This window comes from Adiantum capillus-veneris, chromosome 14 (assembly GCF_014529385.1).
Source record: "Adiantum capillus-veneris isolate H3 chromosome 14, ASM1452938v2, whole genome shotgun sequence".
NCBI classification, from domain to species: domain Eukaryota; kingdom Viridiplantae; phylum Streptophyta; class Polypodiopsida; order Polypodiales; family Pteridaceae; genus Adiantum; species Adiantum capillus-veneris.
In genome coordinates this window covers 42620631-42640425 of record NC_140944.1, presented here as the reverse complement: position 1 = coordinate 42640425, position 19795 = coordinate 42620631, and the positions used below count along the sequence as shown (strand labels likewise).

The 19795-nt window shown below is 40.6% G+C and overlaps 2 protein-coding genes across 2 annotated transcripts; both read right to left on the bottom strand.

The window, feature by feature from the left end:
- Positions 1 to 714: 714 nt before the first annotated feature.
- Positions 715 to 13436, bottom strand: LOC147442272 (copalyl diphosphate synthase 1-like). Its single transcript, XM_086529628.1, has 14 exons — positions 13117 to 13436; positions 12749 to 12858; positions 8205 to 8517; positions 7822 to 8005; positions 6778 to 6995; positions 6497 to 6617; positions 5887 to 5999; positions 3272 to 3498; positions 2258 to 2370; positions 2076 to 2174; positions 1779 to 1994; positions 1552 to 1690; positions 1208 to 1453; positions 715 to 1106 (listed from the first exon to the last, which is right to left on the bottom strand). Exons 1-14 carry the CDS (start codon positions 13352 to 13354, stop codon positions 819 to 821), a joined length of 2625 nt encoding a protein of 874 aa, XP_086385754.1. The 5' UTR covers positions 13355 to 13436; the 3' UTR covers positions 715 to 818.
- On the bottom strand, positions 4542 to 5303 carry LOC147442273 (uncharacterized). The gene has a single exon (XM_086529902.1). The coding sequence runs from the start codon at positions 5298 to 5300 to the stop codon at positions 4542 to 4544; it is 759 nt and encodes a 252-aa protein (XP_086386028.1). The 5' UTR covers positions 5301 to 5303.
- Positions 13437 to 19795: the final 6359 nt, after the last annotated feature.

Here is a 19795-nt window from a genome sequence, read left to right as displayed (position 1 = left end):
ACTTCTTCTTTCACCATATATGGTGAGCGAGGAACCGCCATGTGTTTGAAGGAGATCTTGATGTGGCAAGCTTCTCAAATATTATACAATATAGCACAATGGTGATCTATATGCTCGGAAGCAAGCAAGACTCGAGAGACTCGTCTAGGGCTACCCATGTCGTGTTGTCAACCTGCGATAAGTAAAAGCCTTGAACTATAGTTCACCTACTTTGTAAATCCGGTTATGATTAGCCTCAGTGAGAGGCTGTAGACATTCAATTTGTAATATGCAGCACCTCAAGGCTCGGCATGGGCTTGAAATTGTTTTGTAATTTTTATGCTTGTAATTTTTGTAATATGCAGCACCTCAAGGCTCGTCGTGGGCTTGAGGTTATGTTGTCCTTTTATTTTTCCAAGGCATCCACTCACCATTGTGAATTTGCCAAAAGAAAAAAATGTTCAGGCAAATTGTTTGAGTAAGTGTGCTCAATCTTTTTGGAGGTGCTTAATTAAGTCGAATCCATGAAGATACTTTCAAAGCATTGAGGAGAAAAAAGGGAGACTCGTGGCACTTTTTGGGGGGGGGGGGGGGGGGGGGGGGGGGGGAGAGAGAGAGAGAGAGAGAGAGAGAGAGAGTGTGTGTTACCAAAGTGGTGATCTTGGTAGTGTTTATTGCACTAATGATCCGTCTTATCTTATGTTGTTAATGCGCTCAAGAAATGGTGATCTTTAATTGATTATGGGCGCAAATAAGATTGATTTCTATAGACACTTCTTTGTTACATGTAAATGAATGCTTTCTACAATTATGCTCATACTTTTGAGCTTGTCTATGAGTTATGGTATTGGAGTAAACAATGTATTCTTAACATGTTCCTCCATTGCAGTTAGAGATGTATATCCATCTGTTTGGCTATAAAAGAGGTTCAAAATTTTGGCCATGTTCAAATGAAGTTGTTTGGATTGCTTGGAGACTCTTGATTTAGATATAAATATCTCCACGAACTCGCTCATGGTATTTTCGCTCAATTTTTTGAAATGTTCAACTGCCTCGTCGGTGCTTGCAGTTGGGTTCTCTTTCAGGAAAATGCTTATGCATGACCATTTTCCTTCTCTATTTTCTCTCTGCAAAGAGGAAGAAGTGGAAAGAAGTGGATTAATGTGAGGGATTAGGTAATTTTCTTTTAAAAAATTTATTTGCTTGCTTGTTATAGTGAATAATTTACCTTGAAACCTTGTATGTCATTGTTAAGGCGCCCAATTGTGTTAACCAAGTCCATGATATGAGAGTATTCCTCATCCACTAGATCTTTTTGTGAGAGTTTCTCACCCAAGAAAAATAGTGTAGGTTGCACTATAGGCTTCAATGCTATAGAGTCCTTTGCATTGTTAATGTACTCAGTAAGTGTGGGGCAGTGATTTGAAAACCTCCATTTTGCTTCTAAATATATGGATTCCGCAAAGTTCACCCACTACACATGTGTGCAAACAGATGCATTAGAGAGGTTTCCATCAATTCAGCTATTTTTCTAAGCAATACTGTCGAACATCTTCTATGTATTACACTTACAGTGTCCCTCAAGAAGTGGATAATGTCACGGCCTTGAGCTACATAGGCCTCCTGATTGATCATGTTCATGGTATTGTACAAACCCATAAACAATATCCTCATGTCTTGAGAGAAGCCTTGAGCTTGTGTGGGATCCCAACTGCATCCCAATAGACCAAGAACTCAATTTTCAAGAAAAAATTACGGAACTGCTTAAAAACTCAAATAAAAATCATCATGTATGGTACCTTTTAACAGCATTCAAAAATGCAGTAAGCTCCTCCAAAGATCCTTGAGTATCAAAGAAATCATCAATAATGGTAGTCAACACAGCACTTGTTGCCCAAACTATTCTTGCAAAAGAATACTCGGGCTCAAAGAGTGTTGCTGCGACTGAGAAGAAGCATTCAACGGGTTTTTGGCGTGCAAACCTAAGCTTGTCAAACTTGGACTCTATATTCCATCTAGCAACAAAAAAGACCAGAGGTTAGTTTTTGGAAAATAGAATTGGCCATTTGTTTAAGCTGAGGAACATATTTTTTTACCTAAGAACTTGTGCAAGCTCTCTTTGATGAAAAGATTGACATAAATTGTAATCTGCTTTTGCCAACTTCAAGAAAATTTCATTGTTGACATAAGGCATCCTGTGCAATTAGAATTCCATCAACCTTTTTGATGTAGTATCTACATATTTAGCAATGAGCCTCTTTATTAAAAAAAAGCATACTTATATAGTGATTTTGCGATCCACGCATCATCTACACCATAATGGCCCATGTAATTCCTAGCTTCAATCCGTTGTAGACTTTGATTCCATGGAAAATCTAATGTGTATGAGACCTGCAAAACCAATCCATAGAAATATGATTAGTTTAAGGAAAATCTAACCTACTAACCAAGTTAGTAGGTTGGTAGCAAGATAAATTACTGAAGCAATCCTTATCTAATGCTAGTTTCTAGGACTATATTTGTAAGCATGTTATTTCTTGTGCTTCAGTTGCTAATGTATTGATTATGATTGTACTTTTTGGCAGAAACCTTGAGATTTTTTGTGTCACTAGTGAAATTACGTCAAGAACCAAATTGGGGCGACCTACTTGCCTACCTTCATGCTATAGGATCATAAAGAATTTACATGAGCTAACTAAGATATGCTCAAATGATTTTATTCGCGTTCAAAGTTTAGAAGCTAGAGTAGAATGCTGTTTTAGAACCTATATGGTGATTAGAGAAGAGATTTAGAGATAATAAGATTAGCATATGCTTTTCAAGATTTTTTGTTGATCATACAAGAAATTTGCATTGATAATGCAAGAAATAATCCATGTGCTTACATTTCAATTCTAACCACATAGATTGGCAAAACAAAATTGCAAGCAAAAGGATTGATATAATTTTTTTTCCTTCAAGCTACTTGATAATGCAAGAAATAATCCATGTGCTTACATTTCAATTCTAACCACATAGATTGGCAAAACAAAATTGCAAGCAAAAGGATTGATATAATTTTTTTTTCCTTCAAGCTACTTATTGTCTAGTTATGTTGAGCCATCTTGGGTATTATTTGACTTGAGATTGGCGATAAAACACGATCCTAAGCACCGCATTAATCAAAGACGAGGAAACAATCAACAACAAACTTAGAGGTTTCCATTAAGCACACTTGAAAGAGAATCTCCATCTACAGTTAATTGATTTTCTTTGTCGCTAAGATGTACCACAAGTATAGTGTTCATCATACCTCATCTTTTAGGCCATTGGAAATCACCCATTTGTCTTGAATTGTGTCATTCAATCGCTTCTCCTTGAGAAAAGCTATAGTAAAATCTTTGATCTCTTCAAGGATGGTTTCTCCAGGTAATTTGACTTGAGAGGCACGATACAAATTGTGCATACCAGTCACTGCTTGACTTGTTTGACCCTCGAAGCAAATAAATTCCTTGCCTCTTTTGAATGCATTGAATACATCTGCAAAAGAGGAAAGGCATTACATGAGATTTAAAGATATAGAAAGGACTCCTCACAAACACACATTTTGTTTTAGTTGATTTTTTGTGAATTTTAAAGTCTCCTAATTTACGAGCATCGGCTCAAATTGTGAGCCAATGTCGTTCTCTTGAACGACATTGGCTCACAATTACTAATCATGCACACATAACAATTATGGCATGTAACAAATCCCCCAAAAAAATACCCAATAGTAGATTTTAGAGAAATAGATGAGGCTCGAGATTCTATCATTTAATTTGTTTTGTCACTGATAAAGAATCATGTTTTAGTGATAGTAGATAGTCATAGCCACTGTCACTATCATTTATTGATCAAAGTTAAGGTTAGGCCTCGTCTGCACATGATGACTACCTAATCATGCACGCGTAACAATTACAGCAAATAAGAAATACCCCAAAAAATTGCCCAAGTTTCTATCACTTACTCTGTTTTGTCACGAGAATAGCATAGCATGATCATGCCACGGGCTAAATTATGCTAATAAAAATTTGATGAAAATAGAAAAAAGAACAATTCTTTAATTGCTCTCACAAAAAAAAAAATCAATAACAATGTTCTCCTTAGTGATAATGGCTGATGATGTTGATCATAAAAAGGTAATGCAAAAGGATTATGTAATTGTATAGATAGCAAGCAAATTGTAGGTGTATGTCCTATATGAGCTTCATCATTAATGTTCCAAAGTTTATGGTCCATTGTAACACAGTGATACAAAAGGATACAAGAAAGATCTCCTTAAAGCATTCCTTTAGCATTTTGTTTTAAGTTTTCATTTTCTTTAACATTAAAAAATCATATTTTTACATTTAAGAGAAAAAAACAATGAGAGAGATAAATAGATAGATAGATAGATTGAATTATCGTCCACGGAGGTCATATATGACCAATGGGACCAAAAAGGAGCACTACACCAATTTCTTCTTGGAGCGGGGTGTGATACATATCAGTTAAGGACTGAGGGTCCATCAAGAGGGTAAAGTAAATAAAAGAGAGAACAAAATCTAAGAGGGTTCAACTGAGGGGATAGCTGGCTTAGGATTTCGAAATTCCTGGATGATCGCTTTGCCATTTCGGTAGACTGCCCATTTGCCTTGTTTACGTGCCTCATGCATCTTCTTGAGCTCACTTGCTTTACTCTTGAGTTGATTCGTGGTCAATTCTTCAGCAATCCAAAGCCTTTTTCCCTTGAGAAGTCGAGATTGGCATAACAGCTTCATACGCTCATCTTTGTCCTTAAAGGTGAGTATGCAATGTTCGGGTGGCACATGCCTATGTGTGTCGTTGATCCATGAAATAGTTTCGGGCTTGATGTAGACAGGTTGAAGAATGTCATTTAGCTTGGAGATTGCCTCCTCGAGGGTGTCCTCGATGGTGCACCACGGTGAGTGGAGCCCCCCAATCCTGACCTTGAGGCCGAGCGATTCTTGTAGTCGGCATTCATGTATGGCTGCTTGTATCTTGCTATCGATCTTCTTATGTGTTGCTTCGTGTGATTCTTTTTGTATTGTTTCCATGACAGTCTTGGTGAGTGAGGTTTGAACCTCCTGTGTTTTTGCAAGTAGAGCTTGGCTCTCTGCCTCCTTTGCGTCTTCGAGCTTGCGTAGCCGTTCTTTGAGTTTCTCATTTTCCCCAATGAGTTCTTGAATCTGAGCCTCGAGAGCTGTGAACCTTGCTTCTTGGCGGGCGGCAGGGTCCTTCCTTGGTGCTGCAGCCACTGCAAGAAAACTCTTGCGTGCAGTGGGAGTGTCAAATGATGACATTGGTGCTAGTGATACCTTGTCTAGTTGGCAACTCTGTCGATCTGAGAGTGTGGTGGGCGGGATTGAGGGCTTAGTTTGATTTGAAAATAGAGGAAATTAAGCCTTGCTCAAAGCTCTGTATAGACGGGTCAGCAGGTCGGCACGGGTTTTGCTGGGGCCGAGCACAAAAGGCCACGGGAGGGCCGAGCACAGATGGCCACAGGACAGGGCCGAGCTGAGAAGCAGCTACTCACTGCCGGGTAGCAAGAAAACAAGCAGGAAATGAGTGTCGACTGGCAGCGTTGTCTGCAGGCTGTGTCGACTGGCTATGGCAGGGCTGCGGGGCTTTGGCTCGGGCAGGGCGGGGCTAAGAGTTAACGCCCCCCCATAGGGTTGCCCTCGACCAAGGGGAGATAGGAGGGGTCGCGTAGGTTTAGGTTTAGGTTGAGAGAGAGAGAGAGAGAGAGAGAGAGAGAGAGAGAGAATCTTTTTGACAACAAAGATTCTTGATCACACTTTAAGTCAATTTGAGACATTCAACTAGACTATGAATAGTTCGACACAACAAAATTTCAAGGGATTAGTAGTAAGTGTTTGCAAATGAAACCTGGTGAGACAGGATAACCATGAAGGCGAAGCAATCGAAAGCCCATGGCAGTGTCGTCCGCATCAAACACATTTGAGTCTCTAGCCCATGCAATGCCCCTCGGTGTCCAATACCTATTTCAACACTAGAAATGATCATTCAACTTTGAAGTATATTCTTTGAGATCCATAATATACTAAATGGTATCAACAATCACTTAACTTGCAATAAAAAGCTCAAATTACTATGACAGGAATAAGGCACTTTCGTTATTTTAGTGCCGTTTTCCTTGAATGGTCACACAAGCATGAAAAGAATGCCTATAAAAAGAGTCCTTAACGCTACATCCCAAGTGCCATACTAGGAGGAGTAAATCTTGTAAAATGTCTTATTAATTCATAATTTCATTAAATCCTTCCATGAAGTTAATCCAATTACCCAAAATTAAGTAGACTTCATCTAAAACACCACAAGTCCTTTGTTCTAGAGTTGAGATTTGGACGAATTTTGAGTTGACGTGTTTTGTTCCGTATTCGCTGTGAAATTTCATACATAGTTTATTTTTCATGCTTTTTTGTAACTGAGATTAGAGGTTGCAATCATTATCTTCCACAACGAGGAAAGGACTCACCTATAAACATAGTCCAAGCAATCCTTGATTTCCTTTTTGAAGTATCTGGAGACTCCAAGTCTTTCCAACCGATCCACCATCCATAAGTGTTCAAACAAGTCTACCGGATAGACACTTGGGGCTGTCAAATAAGATAAAGCAAGGTTTGTAATAGGATTTTTTGCCTGCAAGGTTTTAAGTAGAATTTTGTGCAAGGTTTGTTGCATCTAGCATATCGAGTGTTGAAATACGATCACATAACTTTAACTTGTTTCAAATAGGCCTATGTAGTTGTATATTACCTGCATTATCAAATTTTTGGAGCACCATATTTATGTAGTTCAAGCATCGTTCATCACTTGTATACTTCAGAGCACATGCTGTGGCGGCCGGAGAAAAAAGAAATGATCCATCTTTTGTCAAGAATTGCAAAATCTTGCTCCAATCCACAAACCTATGGAGCCCCTCCAAGGAATGTAGTAGGGTGGTTGGGTGAGTATGAATGTGCTCCATAGGAATCCTACAGTAAGGTACAAGGTATAAAACCAAATTTAACTCAAGTCAGTGAGGATTGCATGCAAATAGAGCATCAAAAATGTAAATTGAGTATGGTTCAAAGGACCACATGGAACCACAACGGAGACATGCATGCCAATAAAGCATTAATAGTACAAATTGAGCAACTCTAAAGCTAAAGCAATCTGGTGAGGGTGAAATTAATAGTGCTACAAAAGTTCTCTTTTCAGTGGAATGAAAGAAATAAAGTATCAATTTATGAATCAAGAATTGATTTTACAATCATTTTTACACCACTCATTAAGAGTAAAAACGTGGAAGGTAGGGTTTTTCAAGAAGTTATGTGCCTTGGTGGAAAACAGTTTCGAAGTTCTGCACTTCTAATCTATACTCAAATTGTCAGATATTGTTTCTTCAGGTGTAGGGTATTTGATAGCGACCTCTCTATGGCTACCTTCTCAGAGATTGTATAAGAAAGTAAGTTTATATATGTAGTAGGTAAAAGGCATAACACGGAGGATTGGCTTAGGGAAACCCTCGCCATCCATTCGAGCCTTGTTGTGTAAAGGATTGGGCTTTTGGCAATAGTGCGTTACTAAGTTCATGTAACCGGCTATCCTTGAAGGCTCGGCATGAGCTTGAGGCTGATTTGTATATTTCTTGGTGACTTTTTAATACAGTCACTCACAATTGTGAGTTTTGCCAAAAAAAATAAGAGTAAAACATTACCATTTTCACACTTTTTATCAAGCCAAAGAATCAATCAATTTGAAGATTTGGTGATATGATGCTAGAGTCTTTAAAAGAAATAATGTTGTGAACAACTGTACCTGTTGAGCTTTCTTTTGAATTCATTTCTTATTTTTGCGACGGCCGGAGAATCATAGGGCAAATCAAGGCCAAGACGTTGTGCATCATCTAGCATGCCAGGAAAGACAACCTCAAATGCAGTGGGCATATAATCATCGGATTCCTCATCAAACTTGTGTATGTTCTTATGTATAAAATCAACCCCTGAAATAAATAAGAAGAAAAAGACCGTCATAAATCAAAATTTTAAGAATAAAACTTTAAACATTGTTATCTTTACTAAGCAAGTCATGAAATAAATAAGTTTAGTGGACACAAACTAAAGAAACCTTTACAAAGAGAATGAATGAAGTGAAGTTAGTGGCCACTTTAAAGTTGGTGCAAAATGCATATATCAAGCTACCTTTTGCTACATTGGCATGGCCAATGTTCCACGTTTTGAGAGCAATCACACAAGCCAATGTACTAGAAACCCGATCGTATGCTAGAAAGACACCCTTCTCATCTCCCCAAGAACCATCTAGAAGCTGGTTATTGATGATCCAATTGATGCATTTTGGAAACTGCGGACTATTTGACCCATCTAGCGATGGCACCATGCCAATCCAAGCAGTATCATATGGAGAGATGGAGATCTCGCCAAGATTCATAGATTGGAACATTTTCTTGATTTGATATATCCAATCTTGCATCTCATGTTCAACATGTTGTTTCACCTGCAATTGTCAAAGAAGCATTTGTGTTTAAGCTCATAACCATCTTTTTTATTTCATAATCATCTTTTTTATTCAAATACTATTATTATTTAGAAAGAGTTTAAAGAGAAAGGCTTGTGTGTGTGTGTGTGTGTGTGAGAGAGAGAGAGAGAGAGAGAGAGAGAGAGAGAGAGAGATTTTGGTGGGTCTATGAGTTCACCCCCTAGCTAAGTATTACTCCACAACCTTCGTGTGCTCAATTGATCTTGAAAGGTAGGGTTAGTGGCAAGTGCTAGCCATTCAATTGAAAACCATAAATGGCCAAATTAAAAATAACTTTTGGGTACGAGCTACTGCAATAAGACTCGATCCTTGAGGAAGGATATGTGCATGACAACTCATACAATTCAAAAAATCATGCCCATAAATTTTTATTACTTGTTACAAAATTCCACACTAAGCAGTGAAAAATTTTACGAAATTTGGAAGAGCCTTAGGGTGGTCACTCTTCAAAATATACACAATATCAAGGGAGATGATCCATAGAGTATCTATTATTATTTTATTATTATTATATACTTAATACTAAAACAAGGTCGTTATGGTACTGTCGATGTGTTATATTATGTATCTGGGTTTAGGGGCTCCATGTAAAAAAACACACACACACACACACACACACAAACCCCCCCCCCCCCCCCCCCCCCCCCCCCCCCCCCCCCCCCCCCCCCCCCCCAAAAAAAAGTCTTTTGATATGGTTTGGTTGGGGTGTTGTGACCCCATGGCATAGGTCTATGCATGGTATGCATAGTTATTTTTTGTCTTTCTAATTTAATCTAACTCACATAATGTGTGTATTACAAAAAAAAAAACATTAAAATCAAATAGAAATCATTAAAAAAAAAATCAAATGCTTTTAAAACATTTAAAAGCATGGCTATGAAATGAAAGGACACTCAACAGACTAAAACCTAAAGAACATTTTTGATTGCTTACATAAAAAGAAAGGTTCAATCAAAGTAGAAAATAATAAAATTTTGAATGCCCCACAAGCACACATGAAGCACACATGAGATAACTTAGTATAAAAACTTCAAAATAAATCAAATCCCCTTTGGAATATTCCAAATAAAAGCTCTCTTTAAGTTTCTAAAGCACTATAGTTACTAGCAGGAGACAAAGGAAAACTTTATGCATGCAAGGAAACACTTTATGCATGAAAGCGATTGATGTAAATAGTTAGTAATCATCAATTATTTTTGCCCAACTAGACCTCTACGATAGAATCTTCTCTACATAAATTCAAAGTCTCTTAGGGGAGGTCTCCTATGCTTCTATTCTTCACTCGCCTTTCTTTTAAGGTGATCCACTTGCATCTTGTAAACTCAATTATGATTCATTTTGGGCCTTAATTTTTACTTTTAAAGGTGGAAATTTGGGAATTTGGGTCAAAAATATTTCAGATATTGATTTACAAATTGTGATTGTCTCATTAATTTGATCTTAAAATTCAAGGCTCAATATCCTTTGAAGAGGAATAAAAAATTGTAAGCTTACTAAGTAAGAGAAGTTGTGATGGTGCATCCCCTGTGGTGTGTTTCTTTGTGGAGTTCCCTGTGCAAAGGATATGCCAGGGCACATTGTAACTTTTCTTTTGACTAATTCAATTCAAACTTAACCGAGAACTTTTTATTATAAAACAAGAACTCGGTTTTTTTTTCCAAACAGCGGTAAGCAATGTGTAGCATTGTAGAGGCTAATTAAGTACAATTTAAAGGTAGAAGCCAATGCAGGAAAAATTAAAAATAGGTAGCGAGCATTGTATAGCATTGTCCAATGACATTCTATACCATACCATGACTAGGGAACATACCCAACTTAAGCACAATTTGAAGTGAATAGAAGCTATGGAAAGAAATTAAAGCTCTAGCCACTCAATCTCCACCTATGATGATGAGCTATTTTGAGTAAAATCCATGTGAAAAGAAAGGTCATGTCAAGCTCATTCCGTAGAATACCCTCGTCATAGTTCCAAAGTATGTCAATGAGAAATTAGATTTGATTTGATGCTCACTAACTAATGGCTCCTCTACCCCACCTACTCATGAGTTAGTAAAAGGCTAAGACATGCAACAATGTTTTGAGAGGACTAGCCTTTAGGATAATCAAGTGGCTAGAAAATGGAGGATCTTTATATATATATATATATATATATATATATATATATAGAGAGAGAGAGAGAGAGAGAGAGAGAGAGAGAGAGAGAGATATGTATAAGTATTAGCCTATAGGTTAACTAAGTGGCTAGAAAAGAGATGATGTTTAATGTAGCTTGTGTGTGGGTGGGAGAGAGAGAGAGAGAGAGAGAGAGAGAGAGAGAGCTAGGTATGTGATAAGCTCAATTGGTAGGGCTGATTTATGAATAACATGTAATCACTACAAGACTAACCAATTTCCATAAGTAGGGATGGAGAGAGAAAGAGGGAGATCATGCTCTTCTTCAAAAACTTTATTGTCTCACATGGTAATGGTGTGATTTTGACAATAAGTGGTTTATGTCTACAGGAAATTCTCAATGACGCATATTCGTGCAAGTGTGCCTCGTTCAACTTGCATTGGAAAACTACCACATATTGTCAATCTACATTGTTATGTAATGGCACGTGAGGTTTTGACAATCTTGCTCAATGCGTGGCAACAAAAGTACTCAAGGTATCAAACGTTAACCTCTCCATTCCCCTAGGGCCTAGGACCAAACGCTTTCAGGGAGAGGAGAGAGACTAAGCACTAGTAATCTTATGAGTGTTCAAAGGGTTAAGGAAGTGTCTTATGTTGAACCATGGCTATATGCTAGCCTCTCTCAAGCAAAAGGTCAAAGAATGTAGAGCCCCCTAGTTCGTTCTTAGTGGTATCTTTGTACAAACAAGGTATAAACAAGCCGTCTATCTCTGCAAACTATAGCACTAGAGAGAAGGAGAGATGAGGAGGAAACCTGCTATATTTCTTTCCGTCCACATGGAAAGGTGTAAGAAAAGCATGCTCCAATATATTTTTTTGGTTTTAATACATTCAACACTCACAGTTTGTGAGTTTTGCCAAAAAAAAACATGCTCTTTTTGCAGGGGCTCAAAATACGTTCGTATCAACATGCCCTTTCCCTAGAAAGGTAATGCCAACAAAAGGTAAAGAAAATCAATGCTCAGCTGGTGAGACCTTTGTGATGTAACCCCAAGGTTAAGGGTTCAAGGCTCATGGATTGCGTTCTCTTGGGTGTATTCTCCTCCCCTATTTTCGGTGAGAGGGGGGGGGGGGGGGGGGGGGGGTTGTAAATACATGATATGCGTATACTTTCTCCCTACTACCTTCCCCGTGCTTATGGTGAAAAAAAAAATGTAGTTCTTTAAGGAAGGGAACATTCACTAACTAAACAAAGGTACAAATCAAAATTGTAGGTCCTTCTTTTAACGTGCCAAAAAACATATGGGAGGGGTGTGTATAAGAGGGCTCCCCCATATGCCCTCTAAAGACGCATTGGGAGGGCCCTTCAAAAATTGTTTGCAAGCCCCATACCTTCACTAGGGGGTCACTTGACCACCCCCCAAGTGGGAGAATCGCCATTTAAACTGGTCATTGACGATGATATGAGCATAAAGAGTAGGTGATAGTCAGCGCACAACAAATCAACATGCTCGTCATAGATAAAGTACCCTTCAATGATTCTACCCCAATGGTTTACCAGGGAGGGCTCTAAGTTTTGGGGTTTTTTTTTGTTGTTGGGTGGGGTTTTTGGGGTTGGGGGGGGGGGGGGGGGGGGGGGGGGGTTTGTTTAACACAGGAGTGAGAGATAAATGTAGTAGCGGTGTGGACTGCTAAAAAGGCGTGGGCCATTGATCCCATCCAACCCATGTCCGTGTGAGATAGTGGGGGTTTTTTGGGGGGGGGGGGGGGGGGGGGGGGTTGTCTTACATAGGAGTGAGAGAAAAATGTAGTAGCGGTGTGGACAGCTAAAAAATATAGTGATAATGTGGTCTCTAAGCGACAATTCCAGGCCAAAAATGGGGACGTTGATACCTATAATAACACAAAGTCATTTCGATGCTTAAATATGCTAAGGGTCCTTAGAACATTGCAGGCTAAAGCTTCATCAAGCCGTCGCGACGTGTAGAATGGATTTTCTTTTTTAAAAAATCTCCAAAAAACGCCAAAATACTGGCTAGGGGTTGAACTCGGGACGGAGAGAGAGAGAGAGTACCTGCTCAGGAGCTGCTGGGGCAGGGGGCGTGGACGGTGGAGCCTGGCCGAATGAGAAGCGTTCTAGAGGCGGCGGGTGAGCCACAGCCGAGCTCTCGAACACGCTCCGAGCTGGATTACAATCAAAAGAGCCTCAGTAGCTGCCAAGTTTGTGCGCGCGTGAGAGAGAGAGAGAGAGAGAGAGAGAGAGAGAGAGATTACTAAAAAAGTGTGTGTGTGTGCGTGTGTGTGTTGAGAGAGAGAGAGAGAGTAGGTGTGTACGCGTAAGAGAGAGAGAGAGAGAGAGAGAGAGAGAGAGAGAGAGAGTGTATGTGTGTACGCGCGCGCGCGCGAGAGAGAGAGAGAGAGAGCGCTGCAGGACGTTCATACCGTTGCCGACTGCACTGCAAAGTATGCGGACCGGGTGAGAATAAGACGTAGCGAGCTGAGAAGCAGGGAGGGCTGCAGCAGAATGGTGATGCTGCAAGCTGCGGTGGAGAAGGAGGGCGGAGCCGCAGGACGCAGCAGCATTCAGTTTTCGTGTAAAGTCTGCCGATGATGATGAGGAGGAGGAGCAGCAGGAGGAAGAGGGCCTGCTAATCATGAGAGCTGGTGCAATGCAAGCCATCGTTAACGATTTGCCAATTCTTTGTTCTTGCTGGATTATTTTGGCAGCATGGGGAGGCACCCTCTTTTATGCGTGCGCCCTCTACACAAGCAATCTCTCTCTCTCTCTCTCTCTCTCTCTCTCTCTCTCTACGCAACAGTCCAAATCCGAAGGCAAATGCGATATGCGACAACAAAAACGAATCTTCAGCACAAGGCCTTTCTTTAAGAATGAAGTCCCCAACAAAAGCATCTTCTAGCCTACTACTTCCACAAAAACCTCCGCGCGAGAGAGAGAGAGAGAGAGAGAGAGAGAGAGAGGGGGGGGGGGGGGAGTGTGCGTGTATGTGTATGCGTGAGAGAGAGAGAGAGAGAGAGAGTGTGTGTGAGAGAGAGAGACACACACTCTCTCTCTCTCTACACTAGAGTCTAGACTTTGTCCAATGTTCCCTTGTGGCAATCTCCTAATTCCCTTTTGACCTTTTGTGAGTGTTGCCTCAAAAGCTGATGTGTTTTTTAGTCCTAACCTACACACTCCTCTCTATAGCATTTGGCAGCACTCCTATTAGGCAGCTTTTGCAGCATATTTACTTTTTGATCATACTAGTGGCAAGTCTCTATGCAACATGCCCATTCCACATGGATATATCGGTCGGTATGGACATCCTGGTACTATATGTGCCTCTCATTGGCCGATGTATAAATTCCATGTCATCAACGTGTGAACTCCATGTGATGTTCATCAAATGATTTGTGATAGTGCAACAGTGAAGCATTCATACTTGACTCTGAGTTAAGGCCACCTCCAAGCTAAGGTTTTCTCTCCTCGAGGATTTGGATAGCCTAGACTTATTGATGAGCTTGGGCCATCAATAGGATGTTTTCTACTATCATGGGTCGACGTTTCTCCTAGTAACTTATAGCCATGTTGCACCTTGTGTTGCACCTAGGGTTAGCAAAAATAGGCAGCATGATGGAACTTACATTAGGCTATGAACACCCATGTTTCCCATATTTTTCCAAGCTATCCACTAAGCGCTTCACTTTTAAGTGGACATGCAATGTTTTAGGGAGAAAAACAGTGGCATCTTTATCCCAAACTGAGCTTCGACCTTTGTCAATGAGCTTGCTCCACCTCTGCCACTTTCAACTGAAATCTATAAACCCTTCAAGGAGTGCAAACAGCTCGGCCATTCTCAAAACTATCCTTACTAGTGGGGGTGGGGATCATGGCCTTAGGTAAAGCTCACACATGGCTTAGTTAGTTATTTAGATGACTAAAGGTTAGTTGGCTTAACTAAATATGCCAACCAGTCCTTGCATGGCCACTTTATAGCCTCAATTGAAGTCAAAACCTCCTGTGTCGTGAACCCTTTGCTAAGTTTAGTTATTCAAACAAATAACCAAGTCTCAAGTAACCACCCCTTTACTAGGAGTCTTTTAGCATTGAGCTTCTACCCTCTATGGCCTTTAAACGCATTAGCGTAAAGTCATGTGAGCATTGTGCTCTTGCTCACCATTCAATCATCTTCATCGATGGCTTGATTGTTCGAGATTTCGTAAATTGATCGCTTGGGGTGGGTTGTAGAACATTTGTGCTCATGGGAACTAGCCCTTAGTAGTTGCCTACATTACAAGTATGCATTTATAGCTTTTAAAGCAATGATAGCATTTTACACAATGATGAGAATCACTTCTTTGTCACATGAAAATAGATTTTCTATTGGACACTTTTTATTGCATACCCTTTAACTTTTCTAACTTTTGTATCCAACTTGAACCCAGAAAAGTAGGACTTAAATTCCTTTTACTCTCCCACCACACAAAATTTGAAGACAAAAATTGACACATTATGCATCTAGGTGATTGAAAAAGACAATCTTCTTCCAATAAAGACTTAGATTTGGTATCTTATAGGGAAAATTCTTGATTACGAGGTTTGTTAAAGGAGGGGAAACCTTAATGTAGAGATTTTGCTTTCATATAAACCACCCAAATGATTGATTTCTACATACATTTACCCTATTTGGGCCATCTCTCTTGTCGTGGAATGTTTCTTAAACATTGAATCCACTTGAGAGAGAAAGTGCAAAACCTTTGGTGGTTTGCATGTACCTGCCAATTGTCGAAGGTCTCCATACCTACAGCAAGTCCACTAAAGAATAAGATGGTGGGGATTAAATAGAGATAATAAAGGCAATTTGTGTGGTTGAAATAGTAATTTCATGTTGATGGTGGCAAATGAAGCATATTTTCATGTTTCTTGTGAAGGTCAACTAGAGTCAATCATGGTTCGCATATTCTCATGTTTCTCGTGAAGCTCAATTGGAGTCATTCATGGTTCTGCATATGACAAAACCATAAACACCGATGTCCAGTGCTATGAATGCCACCACCTCAAGTGGTCTGCCACCCCACCCCAAGATGCTAAAGACAAAAGAGAAAACCAAAATCCGACAAGCCCGAAACAGATCTAGAGAAGTAAAGATCAAGTGAAAGCTACCTTCAAGAAGAAGCACACCAACTTGTTGATACAAATAGCCACATCAAATGTAGGCTATGATGGAAACTAAGCTAGAACAGGCGCTCGATGTCACCATTGGATGAACAACCCATGCCACGAGCTAGTTACCCCACCATTGAGCACCCTCACAACATCTCGGCCAAAAAAGCTCCTCCAGGAGAGGAGGGAGGAACAACCACCTCCCATTGCCCAAAAAAGGGTGTGCCAAGCAAAGGAGAGGGCAAACAAGAAGTGCTAGTGCAACCAGGATCTCCCACCCAAGGATGCCTTTGCACCACCTATGCCACAGTCGACACTACCTAGCCACCATCCCACATTCCGAGCATGGATGTATCCCTCCACAACGCCCCTCCTATGAACCTCCTCCTCACGAGGGGGGACACGCTGATAAGAACAAATTAGTAATGCCTTAGCAGAATGCTCCAGAGCTTGTTTTAAAAGCAAAATCCTAAATCTTGGGAGCCAAACATCTTTTTTTTTTTGCGAAACTCACAATCGTGAGTAGATTATATTAGCAACCCAAAAGAATTACAATTACTAGTCATGCTCGTGCCGAGCCATGACGTCTTCCAACAAACATTAGTACATCGTCTATCAAGGGGACCACCCCACTATGAAGGTAGAACACTAGGCTGGCTAAGGATTAAACACTTACCCATGCAATTCCGACATTGCTACAGAACAACTGTGTCCCACTCTTCAGGGTTCCTCCGTTTCTCAATGGCAATAATCGCTCCTTGCTTTCTTGAATGATCTCTGTGAGTCTTGTTTCAATGATGTTCATAAAAAAGTCAACAGTTTTTGGTCTTCCAAACAGTTGTTGGTCTAAAGTAACAGAACCTGACAATTTGTATACTTATTAGAAGTGGTTGGCTCATGATCACCTTCCCCTCAAGAAAAGATCGTTCTTGTAGAACCCAATCTTCCGTTTCTTTTAAACCTGCTTGCATATCTTTCCTGCCAGGCCACAGATCCCCGGACAGTTCTTGAAAAGATGGGGGAGGTTCTTGTTGGGAATGGGATCATGCTAGCTATGGTGGATGAAAGAGAAACATAGTGTCAATGTGTGAGTGTGTGCATAAGCAAGGTTATAACTCAAGTGAATTAGGTTCCAAGATAGAATTAGCTTGGACTCATAAACACAATCTTGAGTATTGACTTAGCTTAGCACAGGCTCACCATAGACAAGCATGTAGTGCAAAATAGAGTTGTGTTTATTCATTCATGAAATGAGCTTTAAGTAGCTCTGCAGCCTTGCTCCACAGCATGTGGGATAATTCCACTCTTCTCTCCTTGACTCACACTTTAGGACAAAGCTCACACTTTACAATACTCCCCTTGAGGTTTGGACTATGATAAAATACTGAAGAGGCCACACAAGATGGTAAAATGCACACAGGTTGACAAAATCCACACAGGATGATAATATTCACACAGGAAAATAAAAGTCCTCCCCTACAAGTAGAGAGGCTGCATCTTCAAAGTACGTCTTCATAAAAGACAAGGTTGGTGTCTCCTTTGTCTTCTTCCTCTTCTACTATGTGAGCTGATCCTTTGTTAGGTCTCTTGCCTTCGTAGCTTCTGCTACTGCTGCTTTCTCCACTGCTACTGCCTCCATTTGAGTAGCATCGAGAAGGTGGGTGTCCCTTCTTACCACATTTGTTGCAAGGATTGTTTGTGTAGCAGTCTTTCGCTATGTGCCCATTCTTCCACATTCATAACACTTCCTTTCGGTTGATAATGTTGATCGTGAATGCCTTCCCCTTGAGGATGTTGTGACAAAGGTCCCTCCTGATGAGGTTAGTGAATCTTTTTGCTTTCTTTCTTCTGCTTGGATTGAGTTGATGACATCTTAAAAAGGTGGAGCCGGTTCTTTTTCTTCAAGAATTGTGACTAAGTGGTCATAAGAAGGTGGAAGTGCACTTAATAGTATGGCCACTTTGTTGTCTTCTGGTACTTCGACCTAGATGTAAGTGAGCTGCATGACAATGCTTTTAAGCCTATGTACTAGGCTAGCAATGTCATCCCCTTCAATCATGGTGATCTTGTAAAGTTGTCTCTTGAGACTAACTTTACTTCTTTTGGCCCTGGCTCCAAAATTGCTTTCTAAAACATGCCAGGCATCATGTGCATGCATACATTCGTCTATGAAATTCACATAATTTCATGCAAAGAGGTGATGATTATTCCTAATGCTTGTTCGTCTTTGACCAAATTCTGTGCACTTGCTATGATTGTAGATTCCATAGTGTGCACTCCATCGGGTTCGGCTTGTTGCTCTATGGCAGTGCTGATGACAGACCACAAACATTTTTCATAAGATATCCTCTTAATTTTGTTTGCCAGGTGTGAAACCCTTCCCCGTTGAATTTTTCTATTCCCTTGTCCCCCATTTGTGCTAATAGAGGGGTCTTAGCTTAGGAGACTCTCCTAGCCAGTGTCTACCTCTTTACAGGGTGCACAAGAATTTGAAAATTTTATTTGAAGTTGTGCTCGGCTGGGTTCATTTCATTGCAAGTTAAGAGAGAGAGTGAGAGAGAGAAATCCCTTTGTGAAGCTCCTCTTCACCGGAGTGAAGTTCCTCTTCACAAGGAGGTAGCGACCTTTGTTTTTGATTGGTGGTGTTTTGAAAAATTCCCTCCTCTTGGAGTTCCTGAGAGTTATGCACAGGAAGTTACCCTTGAAGCTATTTGCTTGTAGAAATTTCCTTGTGGAAGAGAGCCCTCGGTGAGATCTTTGAAGTTTCAAATCTTGACAGGGTTGCTTTTGATCCTTTTGTTGGAGCCTTGATGTGGGACTGCCTGATTCTTGCGAAAGGCTCGCAGGATTGTGCTCTTGTGTGAAGCCTTGGGGAAAAGGGGGCCAAGAGTAAAGGCACTCCCATTGGGAGTTTAAATTCTTCACGCATGGGAAGGGGGTCTTAAATGAGTTGCGAGCAGATCGGGCAGGCGGGGTCAGGCCGGGCGGCGGGCTCCGGGCAGCCGAGACAAGCGGGGGCAGCACGGGCATGCACGGGCAAGCCGGGGCAGATCGCCAGGCAGGTGGGAAAAAGAAGTGCGGCAGGAACAGACCCTTGCGGACCCGACTTCCTGAGAAAAGTTCTATTGCATTCGCTGATTCATGTCCGCCCGAGTTGCCAAAGCAAGGATACGATTTGACCCCTCAGCCTCGCATTCCGATTATTCCAACATTATCTAGCCAACAATCCCACGAGCTTTGCTTCTGAAGGAGCTCCTAAAAGTAGAATGTTAAACTGAAGCTAGCAGGCTCCATACTCTCTCTCTCTCTCTCACACACACACACCTAATAATAGGTAACATTGAGGATAGGTTTAATGGAGTTCTTGGGCTCGGATTGCAGAGCTTGAAGGGTCTATGGAAAGCTTGAAATGAGCACTTTGGGATGAGGTGAGAAATGCAAAAAAGGAAAATGAGTTCAATGAATTTAATTGAAGAGGCAAATGATGCAAAAATTGACACGGAAGGGAAATCTAAAATGCAACACAAAAAGATGCTAATCCTCTCCCTAATCAAGTCTAACTAGCCATGGAGGGCAGTGGTCTCTCGGGTGTTCCAAGGACATGCCCACACATAGCTAGATTAGTGCTTAATTAGTGAGAGATGCACTAGTTGAAAATGTCAATGGACCGTAACAATAATTACGAAATGCTAATCAATGTAATGGAGATGCTAATAATTAATACACTAATGCATAATGACAAATCTAGCTAGCATAACCTAAAGCTCTAATACCAATTTTTGGGAATGGGATCATGCTAGCTATGGTGGATGAAAGAGAAACATAGCGTCAATGTGTGAGTGCGTGTGTACACAAGGTTATCACTCAAGTGAATTAGATTCCAAGATAGAATTAGCTTGGACTCATAAACACAATACTTAGCTTAGCACAGGCTCACCATAGACAAGCATGTAGTGCAAA